The 17,786-nt window shown below is 50.1% G+C and overlaps 1 protein-coding gene across 1 annotated transcript; it reads left to right on the top strand.

Annotated features, from left to right (window-relative positions):
* The first annotated feature begins 1,105 nt into the window (after positions 1 to 1,105).
* On the top strand, positions 1,106 to 15,876 carry RNF40 (ring finger protein 40). The gene is made up of 19 exons (XM_060256630.1): positions 1,106 to 1,301; positions 2,346 to 2,513; positions 3,007 to 3,145; positions 3,245 to 3,478; positions 4,247 to 4,368; positions 4,474 to 4,620; positions 6,830 to 6,904; positions 7,021 to 7,140; positions 8,217 to 8,396; positions 8,690 to 8,825; positions 9,661 to 9,782; positions 10,162 to 10,664; positions 11,700 to 11,817; positions 12,298 to 12,447; positions 13,114 to 13,326; positions 13,460 to 13,585; positions 14,114 to 14,254; positions 14,939 to 15,040; positions 15,141 to 15,876. The coding sequence occupies exons 1-19, from the start codon at positions 1,170 to 1,172 to the stop codon at positions 15,315 to 15,317; spliced, it is 3,105 nt and encodes a 1,034-aa protein (XP_060112613.1). The 5' UTR covers positions 1,106 to 1,169; the 3' UTR covers positions 15,318 to 15,876.
* Positions 15,877 to 17,786: the final 1,910 nt, after the last annotated feature.

Genomic DNA, 17,786 nt, shown 5'->3' with positions numbered 1-17,786 from the left:
TTGGCCAATAGAAATGCACTTTCGGCCTTTTCCGGGAGCTGGGTGCGCATGCGCTCTAGAGAGAGCTGGGGGCGAAGGGTCTGGTTAGTCCTGAGGGCCGAGGTTGGGCTTGCGAATGGCTACTTGCGAGCATGCGCACTAACCGCTCTGGTGTTTCTGGTTCGAGGCGTCGCATGGGGGGGAGGGGGCGCCTGGGCAGGTGAGAGAAAGAGGAGCCCCTCCCTCAGTTGGGGAGCCTCACCCTGCACCCCCCCCTTTATCTTCAGCCTCCTCTTCCTCCTCTCCCCCTTCCCCACTGAGGTCCCCTCCTTGTCTGTCTGAGCTTTTCTCCTTCCAAGCTGAACTTTCCCTCAGCCATCTCGTCCCCCACCCCCCTTTTTGGCGTAGGGCGGCTGGCTCTTTAAAGACTGGGTCTGCTAAGGGATTCTGGCTTTGCAGGTGCCATCGACCAGGGTTTTCCCCTCAGGGGCTGGATGGGAGGAAGTTAGTTAGAAGCCCCCCCTTTAAAAGCAACAGGTTCTTGCCATGATCTTCCTCATCCCCCTGCAGTTGTCACCTTTGCAAACCTTTTTATTCTCTCCCCGCTCTCCAATCTGGCTACACTTCGATTGGTGCCACTGCTTTGCATTCTAACCCTAACACCAACACCACCCTCCTGCTTATTGGTAATCCATCCTGCAGTTTATGGAGGTCCCAGGCTCCGGTTCAACGTTGTTTCTGCATACTGCCTTCCCTCAATAGCAGTCTGGGTTGCATGGTAGGCAGCAGTGCTACAGGTATGGTTCCCTTCCTGCATTGCTGCATCTCTGTTGAGTTCCTGCCATTTCTACAGAAATGCCCAGGATGGCGGAGGGAGAAGGTTGGCTTTCTGTCTGCAACTCCCCCCTCCCTTGTTTATCCACTAATCCTGCTATTGTAATAATTCACACAGGTGCTCTGCCCTCCCTCGTTTGCTTCTGTTCTCAACTCCCTCCTTTTTTTCTCCTGTTGTGGCTGGACGTGGGGTGAGCAAACTCTCTGGTAGTCTTAGATTGTGATGCGTGTCCTTCTGTTTATTGACAGCCACCTCTCACCATCCCCTTTCTCTTTTTCCATTTTAGCTGAGGAGTTGCCTCCTGGGCTGGCTGCCTAATTCCTCTGCTCCCCCCCCCGCCCCGTTTCAAGTCACCATGTCGGGGCCAGGAAGCAAGCGGGCAGCAGGCGATGGGGGCTCAGGTCCCCCTGAGAAGAAGACCAACAGGGAAGAGAAGACCACCACCACCCTTATTGAGCCCATCCGGCTGGGGGGCATTTCTTCTACAGTAAGGCCCTGGGCAGGAGTGTTGTGTGTGGGGAGCTGAAGTCTGTGTGGCTGATTTCTACTGCACTGTTAGATCGTTTTCTTGTTTTAACTCCTGTAAATTATTCAGTGTATTTTAATATTTATTAACCTTACTGTTTTGAATTTTATGTTGTAAGCCACCCTGAGCCCACCTCGGTGGGGAGGGCGGGATATAAATCAAATAAATAAATAAATAAATATTTTAGTTCCCTGTTTTGGAAAGCAGTGCTGGGAATCCTCATATGCTCTCCAGCCTTTTAAACAAGTGACCCACTTTGATGGGATGTTAGGAAAGTTTTGTGCAACATGACAGGACCCAGCCAGAAAAATTCTAGGCATGTGGTTGCCTAGGAACTGGATGTCAGCACCAAGGTATCTGAAGTATTTCTTCAGGCTTGTGTCAGACTGATGAGTTAAAATGAGATGCCAGCACTGGGGAATCTGAAACGTTTGTCAAGCTTCTTCACGTGTACACAAAAAAAAAGAAGGGAAAAAATTCTGACATCTTCTGAGTCAAAAGAGACAGGTTTGAAGGAGGCGGTGGCAGGTTGAGTCACTCAAGAGATTGCCTGAGGTCTTTTTCTCCTGCTATTAATGTGTTTGAGAGCCCAGAGAGCCAAAGATAAATAAAATCTTTGAAAATTCATCCTTGTAACAAGGTGCTCAGATCTGTTTTTGCATGCCTTACTGTTAAAAAAAACTAGCAGGCACTGCTTTCAATCCAGGGACCATTGCTACTGTGGTGGTAGAGTTTCAATGATATGCTACTAACAAATGCACAACTCGACAATTCAAACTGTACTGTTTCCATGTCTATGGCTTTTCCCCCTTGTTGTTTTGATTGGTTTTTGAGGATTTGATTAGAAGCATGTGAGCATGGCTGCTAGACAGCTAACATACTTGGCACATCAAGGTTTGGGGTTATGTAATGGGGATGCTAGTCTATTATCTTGTGAGTTGAAATGAGGGAGAGGCAGAGAGTTGGGCTGTGCTTTAATTCCAGTGGTGGGCTTCGTTTCTGCAGGAGGAGATGGACCTCAAGGTGCTCCAGTTCAAGAACAAGAAATTAGCCGAGCGCCTGGAACAGCGGCAGGCCTTTGAGGACGAGTTGCGCGAGCGCATTGAGAAACTAGAGAAGAGGCAGGCCACCGATGATGCCACCCTCCTGATCGTCAACCGCTACTGGAAGCAGGTCGGGGGATTTCCCTTTAAGATCCTACACCTGAATATTACAGATAAGAGCCTAATAATTGGTCCTTTTCTTTTTTAAGTCACAGCCACCTTATGGCAGCTCTATAGAGTTTTCAAAGCAAGAGATGTACAGTGGTGTTTTGCCATTGTCTGCCTTTATGTAGCAACCCTGGAATTCCCCAGTGATCTTCCCTCCAACTACTCAGGCTACATCTCTTTTAGCTTCAGTGATCTGATGAGATGGGGCTAGCCTGTGTTATCCAGGTCATGGCTGCCTTTCTTAGGAAACCAGCAGGGGGCTAAGTAGGGTTTTTTATGGCCAGGTTGTAAAGCTTGGATCCGTAGCTGCTATGTTCTGTCCCTCTTGACTTGCCGAATAGGAATAGCGTTAATGTTCTGAATCTAGATAGTTTTGACATAAGCTCACTCCCGCATCCTGCATATCCTTTTGCATTTTCTTTCCCCAAACTCTGTTTCCAATCTCATTCCTCCAGCTGGATGAGACAGTGCATGGACTGCTAAAACGATATGATGGCGATTGCGGGCAGCCTCCGGAGGAGCCCAAGCTGGATGCGGCAGGGGCAGAGTTAGAGACCGTGTCTGTCCTAGGACAGGAGGGATTGGAGAGGAGAGGTGAGCTGGAATCTCTGCGCTGGGGGATTGGGTGGGATCGGACAAGGGGCTGTTCCTTCTTTCCTTTTTGTAGTGATGATTCTCTCTTGGTCCTTCTAGAGACAGTCCTGTCTCCCATCACTCCTCCTACCTCCTGGAAACCTGGAGGCCTTGTGCTGAATGAACCGGCCCTCTCCTTCTTGGCTACCTTGGCCAGCAGCAGCAGCGAAGAGATTGAGCTGCAACTTCAGGAGCGCATGGAGTTCTCCAAGGCAGCCGTCTCCCGGGTCGTGGAGGTCTCTGACAAGATCCACCGGCGCACGGAGGAACTTTGCCAGAAGATCCATGCCCGTGGTGAGCTTTGACCCTACCATGCCCCTCCAAAGTCACGACAGGGTCATGAGGCCCTTGAAACATTTAACAACACTCCCAGTATCCTTTCCATAACACTTAGTGTAGCTCTGTTCAAGGCAACACTTGAGAATAGGTGTTGGGCAGCTCCTGAGGTTGAGTTCTCAGGTTCCTCAAGGAGAGTTAGGGGGTGGGCAGGACGCATAAGAGAAGACTACATTGTCTGCTTTCCTTATCATCTGGTGGAACAAGACCTGGGAAATGTGTCCCAGCTCTGTTCAGCATACTAGACACATTATTCTGTACCAGCTGTAGCTTTGAAACACTAAAGGGCAGCCCCGTGAACAGCATGTTGCAGTAATCTAGATTTAGTCACCATGTGTTAAAATACTGACCTTTTCTGACCAGCTTTTAACTGTTCCATATAGTTGGTTTGACTGATCAAATGTTCCATCTCTAGTTCAAGGTAGAGACTCAGCATTCTTCTGGCAATGACACAGTTCATTTGTTGAACTGTTTTTTTCAAAAATGCTTTGTGGTATCACCTTGGTTTTGCAATGAGTCTGTGGAGTAGGCCCCTGCTAATTCCGTATTTGCAGATGGAGAGTTGGCTCTGAGAGAAATGAAATCAGTCTCTGAAGGACACTGGCTTTTAATCTTGTTTCTCAAAGCAGCATCAGGCCAGAAGATGACGGTGGTGGTGGCTGGGCCCTGCTGTGGGCAGTAATTCATAGCACAGCAAGGCAGCTCAGGCTTCTCTTTCTCCCCCAGCGGAATTCGATCAGCTGGAAGAGGCAGTGAAGGCTCTCAACAAGGAGCTGACGCAGGAGAACCAGCACCTGCAGGACCTGATCACCCAGCTACAGGAGAAGCACCATAAGATCTCCCTCGAGGTAGGTTATGGGACTGGGTGCTGCTGCTGTCTTCTGTGGGCTTTTCTTGAACTGGCAGACAAAGTGCTCTGAGGCCCGTCACAGCTGCCTCTTTTTCCTGCTCAGTATACAGAGCTTCAGGACAAGGTGACTTCATCAGAGACCAAAGTGCTGGAGATGGAGACAACGATTGAAGACCTGCAGTGGGACATCGAGAAGCTGCGCAAGCGCGAACAGAAGCTGAACAAGCATTTGGCCGAGGCTCTGGAGCAGGCAAGTGGCAGCCATCCCAATGCTCATAAGTGTTCAAGTGCCTTTTTACATTTCTGTGTCCCAGTACAGCGGGGAAGCAGCTAACGCAGAAGGGCAGCGACGTGCCCACTGGTACTTTCCTTGGCGCTGGTGATCAGAACCAATGTTTCCTCTATGCTGCAGAGTCTTGTGAGCAAAAATTCAACTTTGTGAGCTCCTGGCGTTAAAGTTGTGAGCTACTGCATAAATTATTGTGCTCTGGGGTCATCCTTCCTGAGCTAAGACAAAAATGTGTGGGCTGGAGGCTAAAAATCTGAGCTAGCTCACACTAACTCAGCTTAGAGGGAACACTGGTCAGGATTGTTGTAAAGAGGGCTTGATTTTAGCTGCTCACATTCAAATGAAAATTTTCCACAGCTGCAACAACAACCAGCCACTGGAAGATCAGGAGGGCCTCTTTGAGCTGCTTTCCCCTCAAAGGTTACTCCAGCCGTATCTTGCAAGAATTTCTCTTCAGTGAGGCTTGGGGAGGCTCAGGCACTGACAGAGGGGTGGGGTTGCCTAGGGAACATGCAGCAGATGCCAAGCGGGAGAAACAACAGAGGGCACAGCTCAGACTTTATTTTTCTGGAACAGAGTGGAACCAGCCATGGGCGAAAGTCCTCACATGCAGAGCCTCCGGGAGCCCGGAACCTGTAGAGACCTGGAAATAAGAGCAGTTAGCCCCAGGGGAGAGACCTCTCTCTTCCCCTCGCAAGTCAAAGATACTGAGATAGTGTCAAAGCAACCGCGAGGTGCAAAACCCGTCACCAATGTGCCTGCTTGTCCCTCACTCTAAGTCTGTATGGCTGGGAGCTCGCCAGCAGAACTTCCTGCCATGCGCTCTTCTTCCTAACAACTGAGTTGTGCAAGGCCAGAGCAGAAGTATTTCTAGGAGGGGGGAGACCGTGATTGGGTGCTGGGGAGGGGGCTCGTCAGCCCGAAGCGCGAGGGGATTGGCGAGGCAATCACACTGCTCCCTAAGGGGTTTGCGAGCTTCCGCAGCGGCGGAGGCAACCTTTGTTTTTGGTTTCAATGAGTTCCTATGGGCCATGCCGCCATTTTTGCAGGCATAAAGTTGCACCTCTCAGGGGGTGTGTGTCATGGGCCAAACTGCTCAGGAAGCCGCCTGAGCCTGGCCGCACCCCAACTCCACCCCCTCCTCTACCTGAATGCCACGCTCTGCCTCACTTCCGCCCATGCTCGGGCACAGCCCTCAGGTGCCGCTGCCCTCGGACAGAGCGGTGCTCAGGCATCCCCCTGCCTTGCTCACGGAACTCCCCTCCGATGGGGCGGCGCCGGTAGTACATTGGCGCAAACCCTTCCTGCACCCACGTAGCGGCTCGTCTGCTCCCAAAAGACTTTTCACACACACCCCCGGATTGTGCTCTAAGTGTGGGGCAAGAGTAGCAAAAGTGGCTTCCCTGCCCTGCGTGTAGGCTTTCCAGGGGCATCCAGTGGGCCTCTTTGTGAAATGGAACTCTGGACTTTATGGACCACTGGTCTTATCGAGCACAACAGTTCTTTGCATGCCTTTGGCTTTAAAGGGAGCTGTGTGCTGAGGACATCCCAGGCTTGGAACCTTGCTCCCAAATGTAACCGTTCTGCCCCTCAACCACCATACATGGGAAGAGTCTGCTCGGCCCTGACAACAGGCTGGCAGGCTCCTGTGTGTGTGTGTTGTAAACATTTAATCATCTCCCAGGGCAACAGAGTGGCTACCTGAAGACACTTCTCTCTGATGTTTAAGCTAACTGAGAATAATAATCCCTCCTTAGACAAAAAGGACCAAGTCTCTTTTAAGTTCAGAATTTAACTCTTCCATTTCTTACATAGACATTTTATTGTTTTTATATTCTGTGTCTAATAATATGACAAAACCTAGATGGATTTTTTTTCTCAAAGGTTTATAATAGTGTCAAATACTGTCAGTTGACAAAGGATCTTGTTCCGTCTTTGTTGCTAAAAAATGTCTTACCTTAGATGATGAAAAAAGGGATTGTGGCATTCATCTTTTTGTTGCTATTGCAACATTGTTTTTAATTACCACATCTCTATACCAATAAATTGCATTCTTTACCATCAGAGAGCAGAGTTTGTGGCACTTAATGTTGAGACAACAGGTTTAGTTTTTGGAAAATGCAACTGTGATGTATAAGATTCTTAGTGTTGTTTTCCATTTCTTTGGCAGCTAAATTCGGGCTACTATGCATCGGGCAGTTCTGGCGGGTTCCAGGGAGGGCAGATCACACTGAGCATGCAGAAGGTAAGCAGGAAGAAAAGGGGTGCCAAGTCCAAAGGGGTATTGGGATGTGGGCATTACATCTCTCCATTTTCCTGGCAATGCCTTGCTGATTGTTTTTTTTTGTTTTGGGCTCACAGTTTGAGATGTTGAATGCCGAGCTGGAAGAGAACCAAGAACTTGCCAACAGCCGCATGGCAGAACTGGAGAAACTGCAACAGGAAATGCAGCAGGCTGTTAGGACCAATGAGAAGCTCAAGGTAGTGAAAAGCCTGCCACAGGATAGATGGAAAAGCAGAGCAGCTTCCACTGCCAGTGTTTGGGGGTGGGGGGGGGAGAGTAGATGTAACCAGGAATGTTTCCTTGCCTGGTAATCTGTGTTAGATGTCAGAATTTCCACTCCCAAGTTCTTTCTTTTTTAAACAAGACTGATGTTGTCTAGTCCTTATAATTGCATCAAGAAAACTTTTAAAGATCTGGGGCTCTTGGGGCAGATATTTTGAGAGTAGAGGAAGATCTCTCTGCATCTTTTAGGCCTCCTCCTCCTTCTATCTAAGTAGAGCATCATAATCTTTTTTTTTTTTTGGTGGGGGGGAGATGCTGCCACTCAACATGTTGCTTCCTAGTGAAATAATTCCCAGCAGCTATTTGTACTCTGGTTTTGGCATCTAGAATAGAAATAAATAAGGCGAATCATGTGTTTTTCTAGTACCAAACAGTGCTTTTAAAAAAGAGAAACAAAACTGACCCACTTGAGCCTTTTATGTAAACATTAACAAAAGGCCAGTCTTGCTTGTGGTTTGCAAAAGGGACACAAGGCAGGGAAAAGAAAGTGCCTCATGACTTGTCTGTGCCGTGTGTTTGGTATTTCAGAGATGGTTGTCCAAGTGCAAATCTTGCATTGGGCTTCCTACCGGGCTTGAATTTCTGACAGTGCAATCCTATGCCACATTAATCCAGTCTGAGTCTATTAATTTCAGCAGGCCTAGACAGGATTTACTTTGCATAGAATTGCACTTGTCAGCCTTATGGTGTGGATTACTTATCCATTTTACAGGGGCCAGCTCAGAGTGCATGGGGCATAGCTTGCGTGAAAAGAGCAACAAAGGCAGATTGGGAATCGTGTGTCATTATTGCTTTTTACATTTATCTCATATGCCAAAGGCAGTGTACGTGGGCACCTTAGGGAGCCTCTGGGCCTGCTTGGTTCTGTGTCACATGCTCTCCAATAACATGTTGGGCCGGTTGGAGGGCGCCAGCCCAGGAATGCTCGTTGTTTGGGGCCCCAAGATGGTGCTCCTCCCTCTATGTGACCATTCTCATGCCTGTCCTGCAGGTGGCACTGCGGAGCTTGCCCGAGGAGGCGGTGAAGGAGACGCTGGAGTATAAAGTGCTCCAGTCTCAGTTCTCGCTGCTGTACAACGAGAGCCTGCAAGTGAAAACACAGCTGGATGAGGCCCGCGCCCTTCTGCTCACCACCAAGAACAGCCACTTGCGCCACATCGAGCACATGGAGGTGAGGAGGGGTCATGGGGGGGGGAGGGCCGCATGCATGCCTATGGCCTTTCCTGCCTGCAAGAATGTCAATATCAAAAAAACTTTTAAAGTCCTAAATTGGAGTGGGTGGTGGAGGAACCATCCTGTCCCTTCTTCTCCCCTCTGCCTTAGCTTGATGGCACAGAACTGAAATACATAATGCAGGTTCTTAGTGCTGGGCCGTAATGCTACATTTTGAGAAAGGCATGCACCCATCCATTTGCATGCACTTCTGCTCTTTGTGGCTGATGTTGGTCTCCTCCCTGGCAACAGAGCGACGAGCTGAACCTGCAGAAAAAGTTGCGGACGGAGGTGATCCAGCTCGAGGACACGCTGGCACAAGTGCGCAAGGAGTACGAAATGCTGCGCATTGAGTTTGAGCAGAACTTAGCTGCCAATGAGCAAGCAGGTGAGGTTGAATCTCCTTCCTTTCGGTCATACCACTCCGAATAAAGTTTCCCCCTTGTAGTTTGTATGTTTCTGTAACCTGTACAGTGGGCTTCCCTCCTGCTGGGTGCCCTTAGGGGTGTGTTACTGCTGTGCTGCAATTATGGAAGTTCATTTATTGTGACTGAAGATCATTCATGGAGCTCTGTCCATGCCCTTGTGGCAGGCTCAATCCCGGCACTGGTGGGATGTTCCCATGACCATGGAGAGTTGGGTCCACTTCCATGGGTCTTATTCATTCCTCCCCCTCTCTTGGTTTCAGGTGTCTGTTATACTCTAGGCCTTCCCAGTGTGGGCAGAGCAGTCCTTTTACAATTAGCCACTAGCTTAAATCAGTTTGTGTGGGAGTCTGTTGAACAACAAAGCAAGCCCCTTCTTGACAATTGGAACAATGTCTTGACTTTATCCTATTGCAGGTTATTTTGGTTTGTTCTTTTAAAAAAGAATCCTGTTAATCAGTTTTTATACAAGGTCTTTAAAGAAAATCTGTGTAGGTGCCTTAGGAAAATCCCTGTAGGTGCCTGTTTTTTCTTACCCCAGAGGAGCTATGTTTTAAAGAGAGAGCATGTCACAATATGGAGTGAACATTGGCTGAAAGCAATTTTTTCCTCCCTCAAAACTGTTCTTTTACTGACACAAAATGTGTGTCAGTTTAATCGCTCCATCTGTGAATCCAGTGTAAAACTCTTATGCTAGTTTGACTGAAGATTTCCTTAATCCAGTGACCATCCCCCTTTCAAAGCAGCCTTCTCCCCTCCCCCCCCGCCCACTAAACCACTTTGCCCTTCCGCTCTCAGGGCCCATCAACCGAGAGATGCGGCACCTCATCAGCAGCCTCCAGAACCACAACCACCAGCTGAAGGGTGATGTGCAACGCTACAAGCGCAAGCTCCGGGAGGTGCAGGCAGAAATCAACAAGGTGAGTGGAGGGGCTTTAAAGGCCAAAACTGGCACCTTGAATTGGACTGGAAGCAGATTAGTAGCCAGCGTAATTGCTGTGATAGTTAGGTCACATGCTCCCAATAACTGATATAAAGATGTTATAATCGGGTGGAATTCTAGCAGGAGCTCCTTTGCATATTAGGCCACACACCCCTGATGTAGCCAATCCTCCAAGAGTTGACAAGGCTGTTAGTACGGGGCCTATTGTAAGCTCTTGGAGGATTGGCTACAACAGGGGTGTGTGGCCTGATGTGCAAAGGAGCTCCTGCTAGAATTCCACCCTGGTTATAATAAATAATTCTGGGTGTTCTAGTGGATTCTGGCCCCTTGTCCTGCAATGTGTTCTTTCCCTTCAGGTCCGGATGCAGCAGAGTGGCTTTTCTTCTGGCTCAGCAGCAGCTCCCCCTCCATCAGGGGGCGAAGACCCTACAGGGCCGCCAGGGGCTCCCAGTGCAGCTACAGTGAAAGAAGAGGAGGGGGCCATGCCCCCCGAAGTGAAGAGGGAGCCCAAAGAAGTCCAAGTGAAGAAGGAGCCCAAGGAGGAGACGGCGGCCTCCCAGGCTCCTGGGGCCCATGAGGGGGTGAAGAAGGAGGAAGAAGAGCTGCCTGCTCCCCTACCACTCACCCCACAGCCACCCCCACCTCCCCGAGCCAAGGAATCCGAGCGGTCCAAAGGGCGTGGCGGAGACCGGGGCGGGGACCGTGAGAGGTCCCGAGACCGGGACAAAGAGACCTCCTCGTCTTCATCTTCATCCTCCTCTTCCTCACGGGACCGGGACAAACAGAAGGGTGGCGGGGGTGGCGATGACCCCAAGAAGAAAGATTCAGATCTTCTGAAACAGCTGAGGACCGAGCTGAAGTGAGAGCCGTAGAGTGTCAAGGGGAAGGGGCTGCAGGGTCAGTTTGGTGTAGTGGTTAAGCACATGGACTCTTATCTGGGAAAATTGGGTTTGATTCCCCACTTCTCCACTTGCACCTGCTGGAATGGCCTTGGGTCAGCCATAGATAGCACAAGAGTTGTCCTTGAAAGGGCAGCTGCTGTGAGAGCTCTCTCAGCCCCACCCACCTCACAGGGTGTGTGTTGTGGGCGGAGAAGACATGGGAGATTGTAAGCCGCTCTCTGATTCAGGGAGAAGGGCGGGGTATAAATCTGCAATTCTTCTTCAGGGTGGAGGCTTGAAGTGCCAGTTAGAGACAATGTGGGAGGAGAGAGAACTTTTGAGGGCTGGGCTGGATGAATCAAGCGGAAGGGAAGATTGTGACTTAGAGTGATATGCTTGAAGGTATTGGTGAGCCCTGGAGTTGCCTTGGGGCAGGGGTTCTTTTTCATGAAGGGTCTCTTACCATTGCTGAGACTCACAGGAATATCTGAATCCCCTATATGCTGCAGGGAGAGTCCAATGTGCCCCATGGGAAAGAGCTGTGGCTCAATGGTAAAGCATCTGCTTGGCATTCAGGAGGTCTCCAGTTTTATCAGGTAGGAGGTGACACAGAAGACCTCAGCCTGAGACCTTGGACAGCTGCCTGCGAGAGTAGAGTCCATGCTGACTTGGATGGACCAGTGGTCTGATTCAGAATAAGGCAGCTTCAGCTTTGTTGTCTGCCTTTCTGGTTGAGGCTCAAGGCGGAGTACAGAATTCTAAAAACAATCCAGTGAAGACCTGCATGATATGTACAGTGCATAATGCGGTACAACCATGTTTCACAATTAGCCATGGAACAAAGGCAATTTAGTAACATTCAATTAATAACATAGAATAAGAGGAGAGAAGGGGGGGAAATGGCTAGCATGTTTACAGGCCTTTAAAACCACTGTGACTGGTTGTTGGGGGGAACTTGTTGCTTTGGGGAGTGACCTCAACTTTCACGCTGCTCCCATTTCTTCCTTCCTTAGGAAGGCTCAAGAGAGCCAGAAGGAGATGAAGCTCCTCTTGGACATGTACAAGTCGGCGCCCAAAGAGCAGCGGGACAAAGTGCAGCTCATGGCGGCAGAGAAGAAGACCAAGGCAGAGGTGAGGCATGCCTGGTTGGCGCCCAGATCTGTCCTTCGCAGGTTACGTTTCTGCTTGTCATCCCCCCACCCCTGAGCATTATTTGGGCTTAAGTATCTTCCCCAACTCCTCTTAGTAGCTTGTGGCTAAGGACTGGTGCAGTGAGAGCCTGCGTTAGTTTGTTCACTTGATTGCGGTGACACTGTGCATCAAACATATTGGTTCAGGGCAAGAGAGTGTGACTAGAGGAAAGAGTGAAGCGTCTCTGTGTGAGTCACAGCAGCCCAAAGGAGGCTTCCAAGCAAAAGGTTTAGCCATATGTAAAAACTCAATTGCAGAAATGGTTGTTTAATTTATCTCATTCTTTGTCACGGGATTTGACTAAACCAAGTCAAGAATTTTCTTTGTTTATTTGATTTGATTTATAGCCTGCTCAGGAGAGCCCTCTGTTCTCTATTCAAGGTGCTCTCTGTTTCCTCTTTGGCTCGGTCTCATTGGCAGGTGGAGGAGCTGCGGTTGCGGATCCGCGAACTGGAGGAGAAGGAGAAGAAGGAAAGCAAGAAGATGGCTGACGAGGACGCCTTGCGCAAGATCAAGCTGGCTGAGGAACAGATTGAACATCTGCAGAAGAAACTGGCGGCAACCAAGCAGGTGTCACACATGAGGGAATTGGCATGGCTGAAAATCAGCGGTGTGGCTCAGTGGTCACACTGACCTGGAGGTTTCCCCAGCCTATATGTGACCATGGAGAGGTGGCTTTAGTTAGACTAATCCACTGGTAACTGTGGGGAACAGCCTCTGTAATTGCCAAATGTGCTCCATGTGAGAGCCGGGGTGATGCAGCAGGTGGACGAGGAGCTGGGAGACCCAGGTTTGAAACTTGGGCCAGTCACACTCTCAGCCTAACCTACTTCACAGGGTTGTTGGGAAGAGAAAACAGACAGAGGAGAGGAGCACAATGTAAGCCATTGTGGTGCAATATTCCCTCTATTTTTTCTCCCTACTGAGTGGAGCAGTTCATATCCTGAGCAGAATAGAACTGCTGTAATCTTAAAATGGGCAATAGGCAGTGCATGGCTTCCTATGTTAATGAGGGGCCACTCACACACACACACACACACACACACACACACACAGCTTAGAGGGAACACAGCTGGGCTGTTGTGTTCAGCACCTCCAGTCTGTTACCAGGGGCTATTTTGTTCTCAATGTCTTTGTGACCACGCAGCTTAGGCTATAATAAGGGCTAACTGGAGAAGAGAGAGCTTGAGGGACAGCAATTGAGGCTGTGCTTCTCCTGTTTCATCTCTTGGGCAGGAGGAGGAAGCTCTGCTGTCCGAGATGGACGTGACGGGCCAGGCCTTTGAGGACATGCAGGAGCAGAACACGCGGCTGAACCTGCAGCTCCGTGAGAAGGACGACGCCAACTTCAAGCTGATGTCGGAACGCATCAAGTCCAACCAGATCCACAAGCTGCTGCGGGAGGAGAAGGACGAGCTGGCCGAGCAGGTGCTGGCCCTCAAGTCGCAGGTGAGCGCGGGTTCCCCTCTCTCCTCATCGGAGCCATGGAGCTTCGGTTGGAAGGAGGGAGAGGAAAGGGGTGGTGAAGGGAGCTCCATCGCACACCGGGTTTCTGTCCCCACCGCTTTGGTTTGTCTCCCAGGTGGACACCCAGTTGCTGGTGGTGCAGAAGCTGGAGGAGAAGGAGCGAGTGCTGCAGGGCAATCTGGGCACCGTGGAGAAGGAGCTGACCTTGCGCAGCCAGGCCTTGGAGCTCAACAAGAGGAAGGTGAGGAGGGGGGGGGGTCCAAGGTGTGGGGATGGAGTTTTGGGAAGAGACAAGGAGAGGACAGCCGGTTCTTCTAAAACCAGGCTTCACAACAGTAACATTTTGCCCATGGAGAATCTGAATCCTGCACCTTATGAACGGTTTTGGCAAAATGAAAATACACATATTTTCATGGGTTTTTTTCCTTTCTGTTTATAGGGAAGGGCTAATAGGTATGCAAGGTTCTGGACCCCTGAACCACTGGCAGTCCAGTCCATCCAGCTTCTGATGCATCTCCGGGCAATAACTACATTTTCTATCCAGATTGTTTCATCCAGGGCTAGAAACTTAATTTTTAAAAAAGCTGAGATTACCAGACTGGCAAGTTCTGTGCCTCAATGTCACCCTCTGTGCTTAGTTGTGGAAAATACACAGGCCTCGAAATGGGATTCCCATAGAAGGATACTGTTGGGAACATTCACAGCAGACGTCACCTTGGATGCTTTTACGAAGGGGCAGCTCATAGGCTCTCTTCTGTTCCCCCTGCAGGCAGTGGAGGCTGCCCAGTTGGCGGAGGACCTGAAGGTGCAGCTGGAGCACGTGCAGTGTAAGCTGAAGGAAATCCAGACCTGCATGGCCGAGAACCGAGCAGCCAAAGAGAAGGAGTCTTTTAACCTAAAGAGGGCTCAGGTACAGAACAGGGATAGCTTCTGCTGTGCCGTGCAGGTGTGCCTGAGAGCTCTGATGCTTTTGGTCCAGAGCAGAGGTGGCCAGGCTTGCTTAACATAAGAGTCACACAGAATAAACATCAGATGTTTGAGAGCCACAAGACACGAATGTCAGATGTTTGAGAGCTGCAAGGCAGGCAGGCAAATAAATGGGGGGAGGGAAGGAGAGGTGGAAAGAAAGCAACTTTAAATGCGTTGTCCAAGCTGCCGGCTGGCTTGGTTTGGAGAAGTGATTTAAAGAGAGAAATGCCTTCTTCAAGCCAGCCAACAGGGTGGTGGGGGCTTCAAGAGCCACTTGTGGCTCCCGAGCCACAGTTTGGCCACCCCTGGTCCAGAGGCTTGTATAACTGGGGCTTCTGCCTCGCCTGCTGTGGTGATGGGAAAGTGGTGTCAAATTGCAGCCAACTTACAGTGCCCCTGTAAGGCTCTCAAGGAGAGAGACAAACAAGTGGTTTGCTATTGCCTGGCTCTGCCTAGCAACCCTGGACTTCCTGGGTGGTCTGCCATCCAAGTACTAACCGGGACTGGCCCTGCTCGGCTTCCAAGACTTGATGGGACTGGGCGAGCCTGATCCACCTCCTGGCCCTGCATCTGCTACACAGCCCTTGACTCCTTTTGGTCCCATTGACCTGTCCCCCTTCCCCAGGAGGAGATCTCCCGCCTACGGCGCAAGCTGGAGAAACAGCGGAAGGTGGAGGTCTACGCAGATGCTGATGAGATCTTGCAGGAGGAGATCAAGGAGTACAAGGTGAGTGGAGGAGGAGGAGGGTGTTCCTGGCGCAGCCTCGCCTGGGGGAAGGTGATGCAGGGAGCCCAGCCTCACCCTCCCCTTTGGTCTGCATCCCCAGGCCAAGCTGACCTGCCCCTGCTGCAACACGCGCAAGAAGGACGCTGTCCTCACCAAGTGTTTCCACGTCTTCTGCTTCGAGTGCGTCAAGACGCGCTATGACACTCGCCAGCGGAAGTGCCCCAAGTGCAATGCAGCCTTCGGCGCCAACGACTTTCACCGCATCTACATCAGCTGAGCACCCGAGACCCATTCCCACCCAGGGGGATCCCCTTTATGGACTGCGCTTGGATCTTGTGGTTACCTTTAAAAGGCCTGCTTGGGATCCACACAAAACCCACCTCTGCTCTTTCTCCCTCCCAGTTCCAGAGTTAAAATATCATCACCCAGGGGTTCCTTGAGGGTGGAACTTTCTCTCTCTCTCTCTGTTTGTTTTCCTCCTTCCCCCTACTGCCTTCTATTCAGCCTCTGCCTTCCTGAGTTTGCTTACTGGGTCCCCATCGGGTATCACTGGGTTCCCCCTCCTTGTCATCTGGAATTCACTCTGTGAGCTTCGCTTTGACCTTTCCCAGGCAGGCCCCTCTCAGTTGCCTCCAGAACTTCTTTGTTGTTTTTCTTCTAGCATTTTGAAAACTTCTGATGGCCCAAGAGTCCCAACCCCCAGCTGCTGGCAGCAGGCACACAGATTTGATGGCGCCCTGTTGCAGGAGAGGGTTGTTTCTTTTTTTAATTGTTACGTTCTGCGTGGAGGTTTTTGAAAATAAAGCTTGGGAGGTGGTCTACTCCCATGAGATGCCTCTGTGTTTGTTCCTCAGTTGTTTGTGTCCAGGTTGGCTCTGGGGCAGGGTTTGCGATGGGATCTTGAGGGTCGGAGGCAGGGGGTCCTGATTTTACAGAGTATGAAGTCCCTAGGGAACAAGAGAAGCCATGTTGGATCAGGCCAGTGGCCCATCCAATCCAACACTGTGTCACACAGTGGCCAAAAAACCAGGCACCATCAGGAGGTCCATCAGTGGGGCCAGAACACTAGAAGCCCTCCCACTGTTGCCCCTCCCAAGCACCAAGAATACAGAGCATCGCTGCCCTAGACAGAGAGTTCCATCAATAAAAAAGGTAAAGGTAGTCCCCTGTGCAAGCACCAGTTGTTTTCGACTCTGGGGTGACGTTGCTTTCACAACGTTCTCACGGCAGACATTTTACGGGGTGGTTTGTCATTGCCTTCCCCAGTCATCTGCACTTTTCCCTTAGCAAGCTGGGTACTCATTTTACCGACCTCGGAAAGATGGAAGGCTGAGTCATCTGGAGCCGGTTACCTGAACCAGCTTTTGCTGGGATTGAACTCAGGTCGTGAGCAGAGGGCTCCGATTGCAGTACTGCAGCTTTACCACTCTGTGCCACGGGGCTCTGTGACTAATAGCCACTGATGGACCTCTGTTGCATATGTTTATCCATGAATCCTGCATATGCAGAGGCAAGAGTGTGGGTGCTTCAAAGAGACTGACAGCTGGAGCAGAAGACAGGGTGTAGATAAAAGGGACCTTGGTCTTAAATAGGTATGGGGGAAGGTCTAACCCTGTGCGTTTGGTGCCCAGAAGGCTCTTGCGTTGTGTATGGCTTGTTGCATATGTGATATAAATGGTGGTTTTAAGGCGATTTGACAGGAAGGACAGAAATTAAAGGGCAATGTTGGAGACCAATCTGAGAAGAAAGATCAATGTCAGGAAGGAACTCTTCTGTAGTTTTTTGTGAGGGCTCTCCAGCGGCTGGGCAAAGGTGTCAGTTGCTTTTCCCAGTGGTCAGACCGTTAAGCCTCAGCAAAACGGGCATTTGAATTTATAGCTTATCTCTTAAATTCTGTGTATGGACAACAGGATTGGAAAAGGAAGAGTCCTGTGAGGAAAGGCTAGGGAGGCTGGGTCTTTTCAGTTTAGAAAAAGATGGGTGCTGTGGGGAAGCAGAAAGAAAGGTTTATAAAATTAATTCTTAGGGTGTTGGAAGTGGATAGAAATCCCTAGTACTAGAACTTGGAGACACTCCAATTCATAGGCAAATAGATTCAAGATGGACAAAAGCGAATACTTCTACTCCGTGAGCAATTGTGGAATTTATGGCCAGTAACCATAATGACAACCTCGAGCACAGATGGTTCTAAATTTGGATTAGACAGAGGTCCCTGTGGCCTGGATGGCCCAGGCTAGTCCGATCTCAACAGATTTTAGAAGCTAAGCAGAGTCAGCACCTGTTAGTATTTGGATGGGAGACCACCAAGCGAGCTCAGGGTCGCAAAGCAGAGGCGAACACTGGCAAACCATCTCTAAACATCTCTTGCCTTGAACATTCTACAAGGTTGCCATAAATCATGTGCATTGGACAAGACTTTTCACCACCGTCTGGCTGCTAGCCATGATGACTAAAGGGAACCCACATCCAGAGGCAGTAAACTTCTGAATGCCAGTGCTAGAAAGCAATATTCAGGGGAGGCCTTGGCCTGTATGCCCTGTTGGTCTTCCAGGGCAACTGGTTGGCCACTGTGAAGCAGGATGCAAGATTAGATTGACCGCTGGTCTGATCCAGCAGGGCTCTTCTTGATAATGCATATAATGGTAAGAGGTTAAGACAAAGAGTGGGAGTGGGAAAGAACATGATGAGCCAGGGCTCATCTTTTGGAAAAAGCTTTTCGGGGCACCCAAAAGATTATTGCTGTCAT

The sequence above is a fragment of the Heteronotia binoei genome, chromosome 15 (assembly GCF_032191835.1).
Source record: "Heteronotia binoei isolate CCM8104 ecotype False Entrance Well chromosome 15, APGP_CSIRO_Hbin_v1, whole genome shotgun sequence".
Classification (NCBI taxonomy): domain Eukaryota; kingdom Metazoa; phylum Chordata; class Lepidosauria; order Squamata; family Gekkonidae; genus Heteronotia; species Heteronotia binoei.
This window is presented reverse-complemented; position numbering and strand designations above follow the sequence as displayed.

Bases quoted from the DNA above. Each gene is read 5' to 3' on its own strand.
- RNF40 (XM_060256630.1), top strand. From the start codon at position 1,170: ATGTCGGGGCCAGGAAGCAAGCGGGCAGCAGGCGATGGGGGCTCAGGT. The intron at 7,141-8,216 runs GTAGTGAAAAGC...CCTGTCCTGCAG, and splicing joins GGACCAATGAGAAGCTCAAG to GTGGCACTGCGGAGCTTGCC. The intron at 10,665-11,699 runs GTGAGAGCCGTA...TTCCTTCCTTAG, and splicing joins CAGCTGAGGACCGAGCTGAA to GAAGGCTCAAGAGAGCCAGA.